This window comes from Elephantulus edwardii, unplaced genomic scaffold (assembly GCF_000299155.1).
Source record: "Elephantulus edwardii isolate Elephantulus edwardi_28Jun2011 unplaced genomic scaffold, EleEdw1.0 scaffold00270, whole genome shotgun sequence".
NCBI lineage: Eukaryota > Metazoa > Chordata > Mammalia > Macroscelidea > Macroscelididae > Elephantulus > Elephantulus edwardii.
The window spans coordinates 307,950-324,638 of NW_006400020.1; the positions used below are offsets into that span (position 1 = coordinate 307,950).

The 16,689-nt window shown below is 38.4% G+C and overlaps 1 protein-coding gene across 1 annotated transcript in view; it reads left to right on the forward strand.

Moving 5' to 3' along the window:
- The window catches only part of HERC6 (HECT and RLD domain containing E3 ubiquitin protein ligase family member 6), a 96,103-nt gene extending 79,950 nt beyond the window's left edge, over positions 1-16,153 (forward strand). The window contains exons 18-23 of the mRNA XM_006900020.1: positions 2,294-2,460; positions 5,880-5,946; positions 7,935-8,005; positions 10,991-11,174; positions 11,260-11,362; positions 15,942-16,153. Coding sequence (XP_006900082.1) covers positions 2,294-2,460; positions 5,880-5,946; positions 7,935-8,005; positions 10,991-11,174; positions 11,260-11,362; positions 15,942-16,153 — 804 coding nt within the window. The remainder of the gene's footprint in view (positions 1-2,293; positions 2,461-5,879; positions 5,947-7,934; positions 8,006-10,990; positions 11,175-11,259; positions 11,363-15,941) is intronic.
- The last annotated feature ends 536 nt before the right edge of the window (positions 16,154-16,689 follow it).

The window sequence follows — 16,689 nt, forward strand, 5'->3', positions numbered from 1 at the left end:
ATGCAGCTCTTATTCTGGACCATTGTCATACAAATAATACCTAATCATATATTCCTTTTAAACATTTCTTTCCCTCATCTGTTTCAATGCAGTACACATTATTTATCCCTCTTTTCTTATTTTCCCTCCAACCCCCATGTCAGTTGAAACAGGACCTTATTTTTTTCACAGTTTTGAAGATCAGGAGTCTGAATGAGGATGCTGGCTGGAGGGAAAGTCTCTCTCCTCTGGGGGAAATCTTTGTTTTGATTTACTTAGCATTTGTCTTGGTGATATTTCTAGAGAACATCAGATAGTATCAATCTTCCCTCATATATCCTTGCTTTCTCTTATGCCTGCGCTGCTTTTTCCTTTTTAAAAAAATCTAAAAAGTGATTAATTTAAATTACTAGGGAGCTCTGGTGGTCTAGTAGCGAGAAGCTGTGCTGTAATCCTGAAGGCACGCGCTTCAAGGCCACCAGCTGCTCCTTAGGAGAAGGATGGGCGATCTCCCCCCTGGGATTAACTGCCACTGAAAACCTGCCAGAGGGTCAGCTGTGGGTCAGTTCTGACTCTGCAGGACACAACAACAAACATACTCAACACTGACATGACTTCATTAATAGAACACAGAGGCATGGCCATTGGTTCAGCAGCACAAGTCCTATGAACTATGCCACCAGAACCCCTCATAAAAATGTAAGAGCTTCTTCTACAGAAATAAGTGAAGGGAGACTGATGAGGCTGAGGAAAGTGTCACAGAGAAGCTGAGAGTGGAGACTGATGTTTCAGGATAGATGTGAAATGAATCTGAGAGAGATGCAAGTGAAGGATACAGAAAAGAAAAATAAGCCTTACCTCAATCCTGTGAGATAGGTTGTTTATATCCGTTTGATAGGTGAAGAAACTGAGATCCAAAGAGATTAAGTCACTTGCCACAAGGTGTACAAAAACCAAGTGATGAAGCTGAAAGGTGATTTCAGGATGCTCTAACCTCTAAGCCTGTACTTTAAGCCAACTCTGTTGTGTGTCACAGAGTCAGAAGCGAACTCGTGTGTTTGAACCACAAGACTTTAGATCGCAGCACGGATTCTTACCACAAGGCCACCTATGCTACACGGCTGGATAGTAGATAGCCAATTTCTGATTCGCCCATTTTACAGTTACTCTAAGGAGCACTGGCGGGTGGGTGGAAAGAAACTATGCTGCAATACCAAAGGCATGCGGTTCGAATCCACCAGCTGCTACACGCGAGAAGGATGGGCAATCTCCCCTTGTACAATTACTGCCTCTGAAAACCCATTGGAAGGTCAGCTATGGGTTCGTCCTGACTCCATGGTAAACAACAACAATAACACAATTTCTCTCAGAAATTAGCAGGGCAAGTAGATTGAGGCATGGATTATTTTGTAAGTGTCCCAAGATCATGTTCATATTAACAGAAAGGATGGTGCTGGCTGGTGAGTCGTCTGGTGGGCTACAGTGATGGCCTAGACAGATGAAGTCAGTCTTCCCTTTCATCCAGGACCACAAAGTAAGAAGGAGTGAAGCCAACAGTGTCAGGTTTTTTGCCTCTTCCCCTTCTTTCTTCTGTGGACCCACCTTCACTGTTAGGAATGTTACCATCCCTGCCCCATTCACTTTACTCAGTAGACATACCAGTGCTGTGGACTGCATTGCTGAAGCACTCAGCTGACATGTCTGATACCCCTGGAAGGTGTCCTAGTGGCTGTTTACCACTGGTAACAGAAATACCAGCAGAGTGACTTGCTCTAGGAAAAGGCTTTCTCTGTTGGTTGTGTGGGAAGAAGTGCTTCAAACCAGTTGTGTTCTGGTTGAAACCCCGGCTGGGAATGTACATTTTCAACCCAGATGGATTGTATCAGAATCTACATTTTTCACCAGATGTCCAGTAAATGGGTGGAAATACAAGTATTTCTGCAAGAGTTCAAACCTCTTTCAAGGCCCTGTGTGTTTCAACATAAATGTGAAAACAAAGGGGATAAAGTATATAAAGAAAACGTCAACTTGTAAGGCTATTGGAGAAGTTTATTTTATATTCCAGATCTGTGTAAGTGAAAAAAAATTTAAAATGTTATTTATTTAGTGTCCAGAACTATATAAATTTTTATTTAAAACTACAGAGAAAAGTTAAATTGTATTATAGTCTATATGAGAACTTGCATTCCCCCTAGAGTTTATTTTGTTTCCAATTAATAACTTTTAAAAAACTAGAAAAATGTTACCTAATTATCCTTATTATTGATGATTTATAATACATTAGGAATTATTTTTCCTTCTCTTTTTTCCCCAGCCAAAATTTAAGAAGGAGAAATATTTTCTTTTTGGGATATTATGTGGCCTCTCTCTATTCAATTTAAATGTTGTCAACCTTCCCTTCCCATTGGCCTTGTTTAAGAAGCTTCTAGACCAAAAACCGACACTGGAAGATTTAAAAGAATTCAGACCTGATTTGGAGATGTAAGTAACTATAGTTGACTTTCCTAGACTTTTATTTAAGTTTTATTTAAGTAAATTTCAGTTGTCTAGGCACAGATGAATAATATTTTATACAGAGAAGATTTTTCAATTTCAATAAATATATGCACATATATAAATGTGAACATTAACATGACTTTTAAGTAAAATAGAAAGAGCTCTTGTGGCCTAGTTGTAAGGGGTTGTGCTGCCAGTCCAATGGCAAGCAGTTCAAATCTACCAGCTGATCCATGGGAGAACGTAAAGCCCTCTCCTCATGTGCAGTTTAAAAACCTCTGAAAACTGACTGGAAGGTCAGCTGTGGGCAGGTTCCAATTCAATGGTATTTAACAACAATATGAAATAGAATAAACCTTCAAAAATGGAGACAAGCCATATGCTTCTCTAGTATAAATGACAATAAACAATAAAATACAGTAAACGAAGTTTCTGAGAGAATAAGTAGTTAAACTGGTCTTCTGCTAACGGAAAGATTGGCAGTTTAAATTCATTCAGAGTTACCTCATGAAGAAAATTTTGGTGATATACTTCTGAAAAAATAACCAATTGAAAACTTTATGGAATACAGTGCTACTCTGACACCTATGGGTCACCATGAGTTGGAGAATTGACTCAATGACAGCTGGTACTGGTTTGATACACAGACTTTGACTTGATCCTTTAAATTATTCTCATGGGAATAATTGCTTTGGACAGTATACAATATCCTTAGTGAGAAACATCTGTGCTGTGCTTAGCTTAAATATTTCAATATGTAATAATTTCTTTCTTAAGTGTTAAAAAATACTTGTTTTAAAAGGCAAATTATATCCTGTGAAGATATTACTGGCAACATATATTATAGACAAAGGATCCCTGATATATGCATATATGTTGTTGTTGTTGTCATGTACCATAGAGTCAGAATTGGCCCATAGTTGACCCTCCAGCAGGTTTTCAGAGGCAGTTGATCACACGGAAGGAGATTGCTCATCTTTCTCCTCCGGAGCAGCTGATGGGTTGAAACTGCATGCCTTTCGTTTTGCAGTGCAGCTTCTTGTCACTAGGCCACCAGAGATCCCTATATATGTGTGTGTGTGTGTGTGTGTGTGAGGTAATACACGGAACTACAATATGTGTTATAACACACATAACACATAGGCAGCTCTGGTGGCTTAGAGGTAAGAAGTTACACTGCAATCCTTAAGGCATGTGGTTCAAATCCACCAGCTGCTCCATAGATTAAGGACAGACAGTCTCTTACGAGATTAATTGCCTCTGAAAGCCCACTGGGGGGTCAGCTATGGGTTGATTCTTATTTGATGGTACACAACAGTAATACAAAGAAATAAAATATATTTTCCTATATAAATGTGTGTGTGTGTTACTGTGATATGTTGTCTTTGGTAAGTCAAATTTATAAATGTCCAATTAACATAGAAAGATCAAGTAACAAAACCAGGTTCTGAATTCAGGACTATCTGACCTGAGACCCTTTACTTTGAAGTATTATGCTGGGTAGAATATTGAGAGCAAAATTAGTCTGGTGGCTTAGTGGTAAGGAGTAGCTTCCACATGAAGGTTTAAAGGTTGGATCCACCAACTGTTTTGCAGGAGAAAGATAGGCAATCAAATCTTATGCAATTTACTACTTGATATCAACTCAGTGGTCTACAACAGGTCTGATGGTGTATTCCCAGAAATTTATAGTTCTTAGAACCAGCCTTTGAGCCCAGAATTGAACTCAACCCTCTAGGTTCATAACAGTGGACAGTGACACTTGTGAGGCACTAGCCATAGGGATCAGAAGGCAGGAAGGGAGAGGTTGGAAGGGTGAATTGAAACAAGAAGCACAGAGAGATGGAAGGAGGACTTGACACAATGTAGGATTTTAATCAGTGGTTGAATGGAATGCCAGTCAGCTCTGTGAACATTCACTCAAATCACAATAAAAAGTTAAAACATAAAACCTGGGTGGCACAGTTTGTCTCTTGAGTATTTGTCAATAGGTTGAGTGGTTTGAAGCCCATCAGAGATGTCCAGAAAGACATGATCAGCTTCCTAAAGGCCAAAGCCTTGAAAACATTATGGAATGGTTTTACTCTGCAGACATGGTCTTCATGACTTGAGGAAAAACAACAATAGATGTTATGTATTCTTATGTATAGTGTAACAACTGATAACAATAACAGATACATAATCTGAAGATGAAAATATGCTCAGCCTCCCTATAATTTAAGAAATCCATATTAGATGTCATTTTCTGCTTACAGATTGACAGCTGGTAAAGATGGAGGGGGGTTGGTTGAGTTGGGTTATTTTTTTTAATATCAAATACAGGGTTAGCAACAGACTCGGGAAGAGGATTCTTTGTTCTCATGTACTGTTAATACTTATATTCACACTGCATGCCTAGACAGTTTGGGTCAGGATTTATCAACTTCATTTTGGACTGACGACTTCTGGTATCCAGTTTGGAAGCAGGAGTAGCATCCACTTCCTAAACTACATGCCTCTGGAAACTCCATGAACTTTGATAAATGACAATTGTTATAGAAAGGCTTCAGGCCTTTTGTTCATAGGGTCACAATGAGTTGTGCTCAACTTGACGGCAATCACAACAACAACAACACCTTGCTGGTAGTCAAGGGCTGTCTGCATTCAGGCTGTGGAGTATCATTTCCACCAAATGTCAGTAGCAACCCTTCCCTGGTCACAATAATCAAAGATGTCTCTTATCGTTGCTGTATCCCATCTAGTTGGAACCAACTCATAGCTGACCCTCAAGGGAGTTTTCAGAGGCTGTAGATTGCATAGGAGGAGATTGCCCAGCTTTCTCCTGTGGAGCAGCTCATGGATTCGGACCTCCAGCATTTGGATTGGCATCACAATTCCTTGCCCCTCAACCCACCAGATCTTAAGATGTCTCTTGTTGTTACATAATCAAGTATGCCTTCTCTTTTTGTTGTATGCCATCAAGTTGGAATCGACTCTTAGCTGACCCCTCAGCAGGATTTCAGAGGCAGTAAATCGCATAAGAGGATATTACCCCTCTGAGCAGCTGGTGGGTTCAAACTGTATGTCTTCAGGTTAGCAGTGCAGCTCCATACTACTAGAAGGCGATGAATTCTCCAACAACTTACCCTTTAAACAAGGTTGTTGGTGTTGTTAAGTGCTGTCGAGTTGCAGGCGACTCATAATGACCCTATGAAGGAGAGTCTTCAATGCTTGGGTGTCTCTCATCCTCTCTCCAGACAAGGTAGCTTTAGGAAAAGGGAATGGGGGCATGGAAGAGAGGAAATTTGCATTGCATGGCATGAATAGTAAGGGTTCAGACTTTGTCTCATTTCTATATTTTTTTCAACAAATTTTTACATTTATAAGATCAATTAATAAAATTTTCAAACCAAAATTTTCATTAGGGGTTTGCAAGACGTTCTAAATTATAAAGCTGATGACATTAGAGAAGCATTCTGCATAACGTTTTCTGTGAGTACTAATGAATGTTACATTATAGTTTAATGTGGTTGGCTGGGTTTTTGCTTGCTTGCTTTTCATAAATATATATTTGTATATGTATTAATTCCATGTTTTTCACACATACAGTTTACTGGCATTGATTGCATTTAGAATGGCTTTATTGATTCAATAGTATCTTAAATTGCAAATATCCAAGATATACTCAAACTATAAGCCAAAAAGTTGGTCACTCAGGCTCACCCAGAGGCCTCTTGGGAAAAAAAGTTCTGCTAATCTGCTTCCAGAGGTAACACAGCCTTGAATCCCTGTGGAACAGTTCTGCTCTAAACACATGGGAGTTCCAAAAAGTCTCAGCTGATTCAAAAGCAACTAAGAACTCTAATTGAAAATGCCTTTTAAAAATAAATAATAAGTCAAAAGCAGTGGACCTTTTGGGTGCATGAATGACATCAGAGAACAGGGACCAGAATGAGACCCACCCACTTAACTTTGAACTCTCCATGGCATTGTCTCGTTGGCCCAGATGCCAGCTCCAAAGCCCATCAAATACAAAAACAAAAAAAACCCCACCCAAACTGAGAAAATAAGCTCTAAGAGGTTAAAAGCATTTGCCAAAACCCTTTTAAAGAAGAAGTAGAGGAGAAACAGAAATTACCCACGACCAGATAATTCTAATTCATGTAAAGAACAGGGGGGAAAGCCATTGTATTGGGTCTGTTCTTAACTAATGGAGAAACCATGTGTTACAGAGAAAAACTATTCTGTAATGTTCTCTTGCTGTTTTTTGGTTTTTGTTTTGGTGGTTTGTTTTTTGTGTTTTTTTTTTTAAGAAAAAGCACCTTTCCTCTGTATTTCCTTCCAAGGAGGGGGTCCATCTCTTTGGGGTTTCTAATAAAGCTCTCTTTACTATGTTGCCTTAAAAAAAATAAGTGATAAGTTTAAGGTGAGAGTTGTACACAACAGATTGAGTATCCAATTAACAATTTCTACACAAATTATTCCATGATCTTTGTTAAGTTTTTCACAATTTGTCATCATTCCCTTTCATTTCATTCTGGCTGCATGCTTCCTTTTTCGGAGGATATTTGATTTCAATGCTGTGGGACTGTACTCTCACCCTTCATTCATTTATTTTCTATTTTTAATATTTTTAAGTAGAGTAAAGGTACAATAGTTGTTAATCGCTGAGAAGAATGTTACAAATAAATGGAATAATTTATTCTCTTATAAAAAATTTATTTTTTATTTAAATGAACATTTACAGAGACTTTGGATTTCCATTCATTCATTGTTGCACTTTTCTCTCCTCCCATCCCTCCCCACTAGTGCACTACCCTCTTGGAAAAGTAAACGAAAAATTCTTTCATTGTTTTACAATCCCTCCCCCCCAGGTCCACTCCAGTATTCAGCCTTTGTTCTAGACTCCTGTCATGACAAAAATACCTAATCACATATCACTTTTAAGCAGTTTTCTTCCTTATCTGTTTCAATGCAGTATACATTATTTATCCCATCTTTCTCAGTCTCCCCCCAACCCCGATGTCAGTCCTGTTTTACAACAGTGGCACCATGAATATTTGTCCTTTTGTGACTGAGATACTTCAGCATAATATCCTCCAGGGTCACACATTTTTAATATTGCATGAGTGCTTTGTCTTTCAACGCAGTGTAGTATTCCATTTTGTGAATATACCACAGCTTCTCTATCCATTCATTTGTTGATGGGCACTTAGGTTGTTTCCAACTCCTTGCTATTGTGAACAAAACTGCAGTAAACATTGGTGTGCATGGAATAATTTATTCTTAAAATGAGGTGTTACCTATTCTGGGGTAGAATGTCCTGACATCTGTTTATTTTTTTTATGTTTATTTAAAAGGCCAAACTACAACAATAGTTTAAGCTCCTTTAAATTCTTTAAGGAAAAAATGTACTAGCAACAATGGGGTGAGTAATTGATTCTTTAGACTTTATTTCATGTTTTGTATCTATATTGCAGATATCTTGGGACAAAAATGTTGTTAATTTGATTCCAAATGGAAGCGCTGTATGTGTTGACCACACCAATAAGTAAGTTTTGAGAATTAGATTAGGTGCTTGAATTCATATACAACATTGATATCATTAGACTTTAAAAATATTTTTTTCCTTCTCAGTTTAGCAATTCAACTACTCTTTATTGAGAAAGGGAAAACAGATTTTATTGTAATAAAAGGGGAGACAAGATATAGGATTAGATAAGCGTTGTTCACTATATATTCATTTAACAAACACTTTGGAGTCCTGGTAATTTAAGCACTCCTTTGGAAGTTTAAACACTCAGCTCACAATTGGCAGTTCATGGCTATCCAGCGGCTCTAAATGAAAAAGCTTTGTTGAAGAAGACTCCCTAGAAAACCCAGGGGGACAGTTATACTCTGTCACATGGGGTTGCTATGAGGTAGAATGTATTCATGAGCTGCATAATAAAGAACTGGAATCCATCTATGGCCAATGGGGCATTTTGGGGGTTTAGTTTGGTATAATAGTATCACAAATGAGTGGTTTTAATAAATGAAAATTTCTTTCTCACAATTTGGAAGGCTAGAAATTCAAGTTCAGAGCACCAGCTCTACAAGATTCCATCTTCTCTGGTAGGAAAATCTGTGTGTCTTTCAGTTTCTCTTCCTTAGGTCCTCGATGGTCTCTACTTGGTATTAGTCTCTTTATTTGGGCTGCTTGTGCCTGAACTATTTTATATCTCAAGATATGCCTTAAAATGGCGTACTTATATTAACATGTTAAAGAAAACTCTATATCCTCACTACATTTTATCAACATTGATGCAGGTGAGAATTTAGAACATATATTTAGAGAGGACATAGTTCAATTTATAATGCATAGGTAGAAGGAAAGAGAAATTGACAGCCAGAATATATATATATATATATATTTATTATCACCTGATGGCATGTATAGGAATCAGATTGATTACATCTGCGGAAAGAACCACTGGAGAAGCACAATATCAGCTGTGAAAACTAGGCCAGGAGCTGTTTGTGGAATAGACCACCAACTACTCATATACAACTTCAAGGTGAAGCTGTGGAAAATTAAACTGAATCCATGGAAACCAAAATATGACTTTGAGTCTATCCCACCTGAATTTCAGAATCATCTCAGGAACAGGTTGGAGACCTTGAACACTAATGAGCGAAGACCAGATGAGTTGTGGGAGAATATCAAGGGTATTATCCAGGAAGAGTGCAAATGTTCATTACAAAGACAGAGGAGGAAGAAAAGACCAAAATGGATGCCAGAAGAAACTCTGAAGATTGCACTGGAGTGCAGAGAAGCCAAAGCACAAGGAAAAATTCAAGATGCTATTGAGCTAAACAGAAGATTTCAAAAGGCAGCGTGGGATGACAAAACTATTACAATGAAATGTGCAAGGAGCTGAAGTCAGAAAATCAAAAAGGCCAAACTCACTCAGCATTTCTTAGGCTCAAGGAACTGAAGAACAAATTCAAATCTCGAGTTGCTAATCAAGGATGCTTTAGTCAGAATAATAAATGATCCAGGGAGTATTAAAAGAAGATGGAAAGAATATACTGAGTCACTGTATCGAAAGGAATTGGCAGACACAGAAGAATTTAATGAAACAACATATGAGCAAGAGCCTCTGGTGATGAAGGAAGAAGTTCAAGCTGCTTTGAAGGAGAAGAGTATTGAGTGTACCATGGACTGCTAAGGAAACAAACAGATTCATCCTAGAGACGGTTAAGCCAGGCTGCTCCTTGGAGGCAAGGATTTTGAGGCTTCGTCTGACATACTTTGGACATATTATACAGAGGGACCAGTCCTTGGAAAGGAACATCATGCTTGGGAGGGTTGACAGACAGCACAGGAGGACAAGACCCACTATGAGGTGTATTGATTCAGTTACTTGGGTAATCAGGATGGGTGTATCAGAGACAGTGCGATTGGCACAGGACAGAGCAGAGTTTAGGGCTGTTGTACATAGGGTCGCTATGAGTTGTAAGCGACTCGATGACACATGACAACAACAACATATATATTTATAATTAAAAAGACACAAATGACATCTATAGGAATGTATGTAAGTCATATAAATCTAGGTGCAGATAACTTTCTAAGTCTAAATTTGTTGTTGTTATTAGGTACTGTTGTGTCAAGTAGAACTCATAGCAACCATATGAACAGCAGATCTGAACCCTGTCCTGTCCTGTACCATCTTCACACTTCCTGACACACTAACACCCATTGCAGCAATCACTGTATCAGTATACCTGTTTGAGGTTCTTCTTTGCCTACCCTCCACCCTTCCATGCACCATGTTCCTCTCCCAGGAATAGCACCTCCTAGCAACATGTCTAAAATATGTGAGGCAAAGCCTCATCATTTTTGCCTCCAGAGAGCACTCCGGCTGTACCCTCTCCAAGACATAGCTGTCTGTTCTCTTGGCCATCCATGGGATGTTCAATGCTCTTCTCCAACACTACAGGTCAAAGACATAAATTCTTCTTCTGAACTCTAGAGGAATGTAAATTTAACTGTCACAATTTACGTCTAAATTTAAGTGTTTAAGGATCAGAAAGAAAACAAACACAAAAACTCCCCATAATATAAGAGAATGGCATTTAATGAAAGTGAAAGACTGAATGAAACATAATGTACATGCATGAAACACAAAGTATGTGAATGATAAAAAAATAATAAAAAAGAAAAATAAGAGTAAGCTTGTATCTAATACTAAGCACTTAATTGCAGATTAGCTATGGAAAATTGATATAAATCACTAAGTATTCTGTTATATTATGAATTTGTTTGTTTTCAAATTAAGGGGTGTGTATATGTGTGTAATTACCTCCCACTACTGCTGAGTAAATTCTGAGCTATAGTAATCCTGTAGGAGAGAATAGAATAACCTCATAGGATTTCTGGGGTTGTAATTGTTACTAAAACAGACAGACTGGTAGTAAATGAGAAAGCATGGACAATTTTAGTCAGTGATAAAATACATCATTGGCCGTCTTTCTTTTGTCTTCCCTCAAGGAACGATTTTGTTTCTAAGTATGTTGATTATATCTTCAACATCTCAGTAAAAGAAGTCTATGAGGAATTTCAGAAAGGTTTTTATACAGTCTGCGAAAGAGACATAATTAAGTGTTTCCAGCCTGAGGAATTAAGGTCAGCAATAATTGGAAATACTGATTATAACTGGGAAGAATTTGAGAAGGTAACTGAAATTGAAAGCACATTGAGTTTTCAAAAACATTTACCACATTTACTACAAAACCATTTTTTCCTTCCCTCTTCTCAAGAATTCAACCTATGAAGATGGGTTCTTCAAATCACATTCTACTATTCTGATGTTCTGGAAAGCTTTCCATAAATTAACTTTGGATGACAAGAAAAAATTCCTTAGTAAGTATTCCTGGGGAATAAGGGAAGCTCTGGTGGCTTAGTCCCTAGGGAGTTTCATTTTGCCTTTCTGGCAGTTCAAACCCACAAGCAATTCTGAGAGGAAGTGAGGGTGGGGGGAATACATGACCATGTGATTTACAGCCTTGAAAACTAACTGGAAGGTCAGCTATAAATCCGTTTTAGCTTGATGGCAATGAGCTGGTTTTCCATGAATGACAATACATTGAAATCTTACTGCCTCATTTGCACTGATTGTAAATCCACTTTCAATTTGCAATAGTTGACTCTTTTTTTTGTTAATGAGAATTGATGTCATGTTATGGTTGAAAATACATACAACGTACTCCACACACAGCATAGACCATCTCCAAAATTTCCATGTGTTTGATCAGTGGCGTTGATTACATTCTTCAAGCTGCACAGCCATTCTTACCTTTCTTTTCTGGTTAACATAAAGTCACACCCTGTAAACTTCCTGTCTAATTTTTTTAGTTGCTTTTGCCAATTTGATCCGTATGGATAGTTCTTAAAAAGAACACGGTGCTTAAGTCAGGAATACTAATTAATCTATTCTTTACACTCAAAAAAGACTTCAGGGTCTTTTTGATTCAAGATTTAAAGCTTATTTCTGGCCATTGATATTGCAAGTTCATCCAGCCTTTATGGCTCCAGAAAAATCTAGATTTCATAAGAATCCAGTTGACTCTTCATCGAACCCTTTATATGCCAATTCTTTCTTCACTTAATTGTAACGGAGCGAGTCCCCAGAAAAGACCACCGAACCAATTAGCCAAATTAACAAAGTTTATTTCGAGTTCAAGCCCGGGCTCCCCTATGCTGACACAGCAGTATTCACCAGAGAGCCCCGAGCTGGCACCAGCTTCTACCTTTTATAACTCTGTTACTTCTTTGTCTAACTATACATGCTATGATTGGCTATCTATAGTCGTTTGGGTACTAGTCTACTTTCAATTGGTTAGCTATAGCTCAGGGAGGCAGTTTGGAGACTTGTTTGAACCTGATTGGTGGGGAAGCGGCTTGGAAACCTATTTGAATCTGATTGGTTACTTCAGATACAGGGCCGCGCGGGAAAAGTCCCTTATGTCCTTACAAGGAAGAAGAATTTTACCTCTGTGTAAGACATGGCAGTTAGTCAACAAGGTGGGGTTGTTTGCTAGAAACTACTCAAGCGAGTGAGGTGGGGGTAGCTGTACTTTACGAGAAACTGAGTTCCTGGTACTTGGTTCTTACATTAATATCTATGTCTCAGGACTCAAAGACAGTCTCTAATCCTGTCTTGAAATAGTAGTAAAAGTAATAACAAAAGCAATTATTGCATGCTTAATCTGTGTCAAGTACTATACAGGACGCACCATCAGACTGTTGCTGTTTGTATTTTTACCGTCAAGTTGGAATTGATTCAAAACTGACCCTCCAGTGGTTTTTAAGAGACTGTAAATCCCATGAGAGGAGACTGTCACCTTTCTTCCATTGAACAGCTTCAAACTGTGTGCCGTTGGTCTGAGAGCACAGTTCCCTACCACTAGGTCTCCAGCGCTCCCTATACTGCTTACTATATCAGATTGTTGTTGTTCTTGTTGTCAGGATAGATGTTGAGTCAGAACCAATCCATACCTGATCCTCCAGTAAGTTTTCAGAGGCAGTAAATCACATGGGAGGAGATTTCCCATCTTTCTCCTACAAAGCAGCTAATGGATTTGAACTACGTTCTTTTAGGTTAGCAGTACAACTCCTTACCACTCGGCCACCAGACTGGCACAATTATTTTTTTTCCTATTTCATACTTAAGTGCAAAAAGTCTTAGAGCACGTATAGTAGCTTGTTTATGTTCCGACAGCTAGTTGGTGTCAGAACCAGAATTTTAGTTGAACAGGCTGACTCCAGGCTCTTGATCACTAAGCTGTGTTATCTCATGGCATAAGAGCTTTTTTTAGTGGGAACGCTAAGCCTTTCTTAGGACAGAGTTAAGTGTTTGCCATTCTCATCCTATTCCATCACTGTTTTTGTTATCTAGTGCCATTATCATGGAAATACCACAAATAGAAATTAATTTTTTTTTTCATAGTTAAGAGGGGTGTTTTTTTTTCCTTTCTCTTTGTCATTAAGGTGGATCTGATTTCGTAGATTGCAGTGGGTTTTGCAAGGGTGTGAATCACCTGGGAGAAGACTGCCCATCTTTCTCACTCAGAGGCACTAGTGAATTTTAACTGCTAGAGTAAAGCCTTTGAATTAGAAGTATAACTCTCTGCAGTCTAACTAAATTCAGGGCACTGGTTCTAGAAGACGGTTCTAAGATGGTTTAATCGGTAGAAAGTTGCACATTAGCTACCCAAAGACCCCCTTAGAAAGATAGGCAGTGTCCTCCAGTGCAATTTACTGCTATTGTTCAGTTCCCACACAGTAGTAGGAAATGAGTGACTGAGCCAAGGGAAAGGTCCTTACCACTTCAGTTTGTTTCCTGATTTTTTTGAGAATTAAGAACAGCTTAGTATCTATCTTCCCCATCTCTGCTTGTTTAATCTCTTTTCTATTTCAAGAGATTAGACCAAAAATACACCTTATGACAATATTTTTCTCTCATTAGCATAACAGAGAAACAAATTCCAAAATGGGATTATAACAACAGACATAGAGTAGAGGTTAGGATTGAAAACACATATTTTTAGAAGACACAGTTCTGTCTATAGCAGCTACCTCTTGCTAAACAAACATTTTCTTTCTAGCCATTGTTATTGCTATCCAGGATAGAGAAGGACATTCTAACTACATCCAAACTATTTTTTCGATCTTCTCTCTTTTATGAAATGGTTGTTTCCATTCAGTGGTTTCACTGACTTACATTTAGTCAGTTGACCTTACACTTTCCTGTCTCTATTTCTAGAGCTTTTTCTTTTCACTTAAAATGAGTGTTCACATAATTTCTCTCTGCCTCTTTAAACTCCTCTTTGTTGAATAACTAGTAGTGATCTTAGAAGACTTGGTGAACTCTTTGGAGGCAAGAATGATGAGACTTCTTTTTCATTTTTTTTTTATTTATTTCTTTTATGTGTGTACCGTCAAATCGGATCTGACTGGCACAGGAGGTGATTTTTCCTCCCTCTTCAGCAGAGCATCTGGTGGATTTGAATCGCACACCTCTGGGATTGCAGTGCAGTTTCCTGCCACTAGGCCACCAGAGCTCGCCATGATGAGGCTTTTTCTCACATACTTTGGGCATGTTGTTAGGGAGGCTATTCCTTGGAGAAGGACATGATGTTGGGAAGGTTGGAGGGTCAGCGAAGGAGAGGAAGACTCTCAATGAAGTGGATTGATGCAGTAACTGCTGCAATGGGCTCTTGTGTGTCAGGAAGTGTGAGGATGGCACAGGATAGAACAGGGTTCAGATCTGTTGTTCATAGGGTCGATATGAGTCATACTCGCCTTGACGGCACCTGACAACAACAATCAACAGTGATCTTGGTGAAATGGTTATCACTACAGTGGCCTCTTCTGTAGGGAGTAGCACTGTAAACTCAAAGGCCATGCTTCTTTGGTGGTTTAATCCACCAGTGGCTCCTTAGAGGAAAGATGAGCAATCTTCTCCTCTATGATTTATGTCCTTGGGAGCTCAGTGGAGGATTAGCTGTTCTTACTCTATGGTAGTGACAGAAAGAGAAACATTTCTCCCCCTGTCCTCCATCTCTCCAATACAGTTTCTATCTCATACTTCCCATTAAGTCAAATCAAACTGGCTCATGCTGTTGTTGTTATTTTTATGTGCCATTGAGTTGACTACGATTCATAGCAACCCTTTGTAAAATAGTTCTGAATCCAGCTCTATCCTGAGCCAATCTCACTCATCACCCCAGTTACAGTGTCAGTCTGGCTCATCTGGAGTCTTCCTTTTCTGTGCTGCCCTTCTACCCTTCCAATTATGGCATCCTCCTCCAAAGACTGGTCCTTACTGGCTACATGCCCAAAGTATGTGAGCTGGAACTTTAAAATCCTTGCCTCCAAGGAGCAGCTTGATTTCCCCTCTCCAGGTCAGACCTGTTAGTTTTTTTAATTTAATTTTTTTAATACTATTTTTGTATGTGTACTGTCAAATCAGATCTGACTGGTACAGGAGGAGATTGTCCCTCCTTCTCCAGCAGAGCATCTGGTGGATTTGAACTGTGCACCTCTGGGACTGCAGTGCAGCTTCTTGCCACTAGGCCACTAGAGTTCGCTGACCTGTTAGGTCTCTTGACAGTCCATAGTATGTTCAATACTCTTCTCCAGGGGTTACAACTTAAAGGCATCAATTCTTCTTCTGTCATCCTTGGTCATTGTCCAGCTCTCTGATGCACAGCAAGTAATTGTGAAGACCATTTTCTTATATCTTGCTATTTATTATCCTTTCTTCTAATATATGTCCCCCCTGACTGATACAAAAGGTCATATAGTTTTCTACATTTTATATGGCCCTATATAGTTCTCTGCATCAGGATTCCAAATTATTTTTCTAATGAAGTCATCTATTTTTCCTTTTCAAAGTTTTAACAGTGAAAAATCTTGATTGGATTTTATTCCTTCCTAGTTTTCCTTACAGGAACTGATAGGCTGCAAGTAAATGGTTTAAAGAGAAGTGGAATAGTGTTTCGCTCTCCTAATACGTTCACTGAAAAAGACAGCCTAAGAGCATTGACATGTTATTATATCCTGGATATGCCCAAATATTCAAAAATGAAAAGAATGAGAGAAGCACTTCAAGAAGCCATCGACAGCTGCAGAGGATTTAAGTCTGTCTAATAAAATAAACAAAAAACTGTGAATCAAGGGTGATGTTTTTAATCCAACAAAATTGTAATCTTTGAATTTCTAAACATGATATTTAAGATATTTGCTTTTTTTGCTGAATTTTCTGAACACCAATTATTAGTAAATAAACTATCATTGCTAGAAGCTGATAGATATATATTTTTATGTTATTGCACAGTCTATAAACACTGTATGAAATATGAAAAAATGTTTTTTAATAGTATATTCAATCCACACCTCACTCCATTTACAAAAACCAACTCAGGGTGGATCATGGACCTAGGACTAAAACCAAGGACTATAATCTTCATTACAGAAAGCTTGACAGAATGCTAAAAGTCCTAAACCACAACATAAACACTCTTCCAAGTATTCTGAAAAACCTACAACCAGGAGAAAATAAAATAGATGAATGGGACCTTCTGAGAATCAAATCCCTATACACATCCAAAAACTTCTCCAACAGGGTAAAAAGGGAAGCCACAGACTGGGAAAAAGTATTTGGTAATGACATGTCAGATAAGGAA